The sequence below is a fragment of the Gossypium hirsutum genome, chromosome A04 (assembly GCF_007990345.1).
Source record: "Gossypium hirsutum isolate 1008001.06 chromosome A04, Gossypium_hirsutum_v2.1, whole genome shotgun sequence".
NCBI classification, from domain to species: domain Eukaryota; kingdom Viridiplantae; phylum Streptophyta; class Magnoliopsida; order Malvales; family Malvaceae; genus Gossypium; species Gossypium hirsutum.
This window is the reverse complement of record NC_053427.1, coordinates 83,132,119-83,137,287: the sequence shown is the minus strand read 5'-3', so window position 1 is coordinate 83,137,287 and position 5,169 is coordinate 83,132,119. Positions and strand designations below refer to the sequence as shown.

General features: G+C 36.1%; 1 protein-coding gene and 1 non-coding gene across 2 annotated transcripts; both read right to left on the bottom strand.

Moving 5' to 3' along the window:
* Positions 1-3,975, bottom strand: LOC107898869 (receptor like protein 21). The gene is made up of 2 exons (XM_016824433.2): positions 2,081-3,975; positions 1-2,006 (listed from the first exon to the last, which is right to left on the bottom strand). The coding sequence occupies exons 1-2, from the start codon at positions 2,451-2,453 to the stop codon at positions 211-213; spliced, it is 2,169 nt and encodes a 722-aa protein (XP_016679922.2). The 5' UTR covers positions 2,454-3,975; the 3' UTR covers positions 1-210.
* TRNAE-CUC (transfer RNA glutamic acid (anticodon CUC)) lies at positions 58-130 on the bottom strand. Its single transcript has one exon. It is a non-coding gene; the product is annotated as a tRNA-Glu (tRNA).
* Positions 3,976-5,169: the final 1,194 nt, after the last annotated feature.

Below are 5,169 nucleotides of genomic sequence, written 5' to 3'. Positions count from 1 at the left end.
AAGTATAAGGACTAACAAAAAAATTTACCAAAAGAAAAAAAAAAGACAAAAAGGGATTTCCGTTGCCGGGACTTGAACCCGGGTCTCTCGGGTGAGAGCCGAGTATCCTAACCACCTAGACTACAACGGAGTGCTAACACTCTGATACAATAGATATTAAAAGTTCCAATTACTCATGCACAAACAAGTTTATCTCATTACAGATTGTTGCTAAGTGCCTAATTTGAAATACATTATGTAGAAAAGATGTTCAATCCATCCATCAATGGTGGCAAAGTATTTTCTCCGCCATTTTGCACTGATGTAAAGCGGTGCAAGGAAACCCCAGAATCCCAAACTATATGATATAAACACAAATGAAAAGAAAATCAAGGGCTTATCAAACACCCTCTCCTCTGCTTTCTCACTGGGGTTTTCTTTTCTTCCATCGTCGTCATCGTCATTTCCCGAGCATTTCCTTTGTAGTGGTTCACCGCAAAGTTCTGGGTTGCCTTCGAAGTCGCTTTCAGAGAATGTTGAAAATTGCGTACTAGATGGGATCGATCCTCTGAGGTTGTTGAAGGCTACAGAAAACCTTGAGAGAGTACTCATCTGGGAGATTTCAGGAGGTATATGTCCCGTCAGATTGTTGTGGGAAAGATCCAAGCTCTCCAAATTATTGAGTTCTTTGAAAGATGTTGGAATATGGCCTGTTAAATGATTATTTGAGAGGTTCAAAGAATGAAGCTCTGATAGTTCACCAATTGCTTGTGGAATTGCCCCAACCAATGTGTTAACTGAGAAATCAATCCCTGTCATTAGAGTAACGGGAATTCCCTGGTACAAACGTGAAATACCTTTGGTGGTGAAATCAATAGGGACCCATGAGTTTGCTTGGATCTTGTTTTTCCATACTAAACTTTTATGGAGGCAAGGAGGAATGTTCCCCGAGAATCTATTGTTTGAGAAATCCAAGAACTGTAACTTTTGCATTTCGCATAGTTCCTTGGGAAGATGTCCTGAAATTTGATTCCCACCCACAAGAAATGCTCCTAATTGCATCAAAACTGATAGACTTGAGATGGTTCCCGAGAGATCATTATGTCTTACATCAATCAGTCTTAGTGACAAACTGTTGGACAAGCAAGCTGGAAATTCCCCCACAAAGTGATTATTGTGAAGCAGCAACCAATGCAATTTTGGCATGTTGCAATTTATAGCAAGCGGCTCACCTTCCAAGCTATTGTTTGAGAGATTCAAGTACCATAATGGTGAATTTTGGGTTAGACCACCAGGGACAGGTCCAGAGAGGCGATTGTTAGACAAGTCTACCCTTTCTAAATGTTTCAATTCACCTACAGACAGGGGAATATTGCCAGAAAATTGATTGGAGGAGGCATTGAATTCAAACAGCTGAGGGAGAATTAGATCAAAGTGTAATGGCAGATGGCCATCAAAACGATTGTCAGAGATATCTAACGTAGACAGTGTAGATTGGAGCTGTTCAGGGAATTGACCAACAAAGCAATTGCTTCTCAGGCTTAATACAGAAGAAACATTCTGAAAAAGCCAAGTAGGAAAGTTTCCAACCAGCGAGTTACTGGATAAATCCAAGGTTTGCAGGTTATATTGTGTTGAAAGGAACCTAGGAATTCCTTTACCACTCTGATGGTTCAGATTGCAATCAGCCAAAAGCAAATGTTGTACTTGGAAAGAAAGGTGCCAAATTGGATCTTCTGTTTCAACTTCTAAATGGTAATTGTAGGAAAGACCTAGATGTTTGAGGTTGGAAAGGTTTGCAAGGATGGAGAAGGGCACAAAACCTTTGAAAAGGTTATGAGAAAAGTCAATGACTTCAATGTTTTTTGATATATTTGCAAGGATGGAAGTAAGCTTTCCCCGGAACTCGTTCTTCGACAAGTCTAGAGTTCGAAGCGATGGCATGTTGCCCCAACAAGGTGGTACTTCTTCTTCAATTGAGTTAATTGAAAGATCCAACCGTTGTAAGTTAGCAAGTTCACATATTGCTGCAGAAAATCAGGGATAGTTTTAAGAAAGTATCAAAAATAGCCACTGATTAAAGCATAAGTGAGAAACTTACCTTCAGGATTATCCAGTCCACCAATATTGTTCCCTACGAGCTGCAATTCTTGCAACTGCTTGAGTTTAGAAAATAAACTCATATCCGGAAACCACTGTTCTTCACTATCTTTCTTGATGAAGTAGAAATAAATTCCAATCACTTGAGAGTTTGTGGGGCTACAATGAACACCTTCCCACCTGCAACAATCATCAAAGAATCTGGACCGATATGAATACTCGTAAGAATCATGTCCATAGCCCATAGATTCTGTAATTTCTTGAAGAGCTGTCCTCTCCTCATCCATACAACCATGGTTGAATCCAATGTTGCAGCAGGTAATCATTATTATAAACAATAACAGCATACCATTGTAAGTAGAAAAAATGTTCATATTGATGTGCTCAATTAATCTAACAAAATTACCTTACTGTCTGTTCTGTGAAGTTTCAACTCTGTGTTACCTCTTATATTAGACCTAAAAGATAGAAAACTTTGAACCCTGATAACAAGTTAGAAAATAATACAATATGAGAGATGTAGCGACGTAAAAATTTTAGCTTAGCTTGGTCGCTAATTGTGGCGATTTATTGAAAAAAGTTTGAAATTTGACGTTTGATTTTTGAAATAAACAGGGAGTCGCCACCGATCCTTTTTCCTAGGTGTGATCAGACACCTATTAGATCTTTTATTAAAACAAATAAAAGGCGAAGTTTAGGTCTACGTTGAAATCCAGAGAAAATTTAGGGTTCGGGAGTCGATTACGCGCGAGGAAGGTATTAGCACCCTCGCGACGCCCAAAATTGGTATCTTATTAAACACATGTTGTCTTGATTTTCAAAAATACGAATTCAATTTGACATTTAAGTGTGATCCGATTGAAGGAAATGAGAAGTTGCAAGTTTTTTTGTTTTTTAGAAGGACGTCCCGTTTTTAACACGAGCCGATTAATTTCACCCAACATAGCGATGAAATCAATGACTTAATGTTAAAATCGGTACATTGCCTTATTCTTAAAATTAAAATATAAAAAGTTTTTAAAATGATAGTAAAAAAAAATCCAAGAATATTATTGTCAAAAAAATGCGAATAATGATGTGAATAATAAAATATATAAAATATAAAATATCAAAATATCAAAATATTAGAATAATAATAATTAATATTGACAAATAAAAAATAAAATAGAAATAAAAAATGTACATAATATATATTAGAAATAATAATGATGTTTAAAAATCAATACTATTAATAATACTACATCAATATGTACATATATAAAAAAAATACGTGATAATATTAAAAATATGTACATAATATAGTGTTAAAAATACATACATAATATAGTTAAGATATATACATAAGATAACATGTAAAAATATATATATAAATAATATAATATTAAAGATATATACATAAAATAGTATAAAATATATATATACTTAATATAAAATTTAAAATATACCTAATATATTAAAAGAATATATATAATATAATATTAAGAAATATAATAATAACAAAAAAAAGAGAGGGAGAGGGTGGGTGATTTTCGGCCACAAGGCCGGCCATCGTCCGGTCGCCGGACTGCCGCCGGCGCCACCGTACACGGCAGTCGGACCTCAAAAAAACTTTTTCGGTAAAAATGGGTAAGCTTCCTCCTTTTATTTTTTTACTTTCGTATAAAAGAAACAAAATAAGATTGAAAGGAAAACAATAAGTAAACAAAGAACTTAAAATGAGAATAGACAAAGAAACCTCTTTTGCTTTGATTTTTGATTAATCTCCAAAAAAACTAGCTTCTCCAAAAACTAGTCTTCACAATAACTCTTCTCCTTGATTACTTTAAAAAGAAACCTCTCCAAAAATCCTTTACAATAACTTTCTCTCCCAAAAACTCTCAAAAAAATCTTTCCCCCTATATACAAAATATGAGAAGGTTTATATAGCCATTTACAAAATATTTTTTTATTGTTTATATCTTCATTTGTAGGTACAAGTGGTGGTGGAGAAGGTGTGGCTAGTGGAGTTGGTGGTGGAAAAAGAGTGGCTAGTGGAGTTGGTGGTGGAAAAGGTGTGGCTAGTGGAGTTGTGTGGCTAGTGGAGTTGGTGGTGGAAAAAGAGTGGCTAGTGGAGTTGGTGGTGGAAAAGGTGTGGCTAGTGGAGTTGGTGGTGGAAAAGGAGTGGCTAGTTGAGAAAAGTTTAAGTTGTGGGCTAGGTTTTTTTATTTTGATTTGGGCTTAGGGTTTGGGCCATTGGGGTTTTGATGTAAATTTGGCTTTGGGTAGTTAAGATTTTGGGTTTTGGGTTTAATTTTAGTGGGTTAGGTAAGGCTAAATTGGGTTTTGATGTAAATGGGCTAAAATTGGCCTACAACAGCTGCCCCTCTTTGCTTATTATCGTGTAACGAGAATAGAGCAAAGATATAAAGAAAGGCCAATTTTGCCCGGTCTTGCTAAGTATGGACTTCTTTGGTGCTCTTCTCATCTAGGTAGTCTCTTTCCAGTTCATCGCATCTTGTAGCTTTGGTTCAATCCACTGCAAATTCGGAGATATGCCTTGTAGCTTCAATCTGTTCCAATGTAATTCAATATGCTCTTCTATCGCTTCAGTGAGATAAGGTTTTGGGTCTTCTCTTCTGCCACTTTAGAAAGGCAAGATCTGATATCCTCGATTAACTCCACTGCAACTTCAGGGAGACAAAATATGGTGTCTTCAATCAGCTCTAATATTGATTCTTTACTCGGCATGTGATCCTGAGCTCAACTCATTTCTCGCAATATGAATTGACTCTGTAAAACTAGACATTAAAAACAAAAATTGAAAATAGCTCAGCACGTGAGCCAAGGCTCAACTCACCTCTCGCAAAAATAGATTTTGAAAATACCTAGACATGTGAACCCAAGGCTCAACTCACATCTCGCAATCTGAGTTGATTTTTGAAAAATATAAATTGAAAAAATAGAAATTGAAAAGCAGAAATTAAAAAGACCTCAGCATGTGAGCCGAGACTCAACTCACCTCTCGCAATATGAGTTAATTTTTGACAAACAGAAATTGAAATTACCTCAGCGTGTCCCGAGGCTCAACTCACCTCTCGCAATATGAGTTGA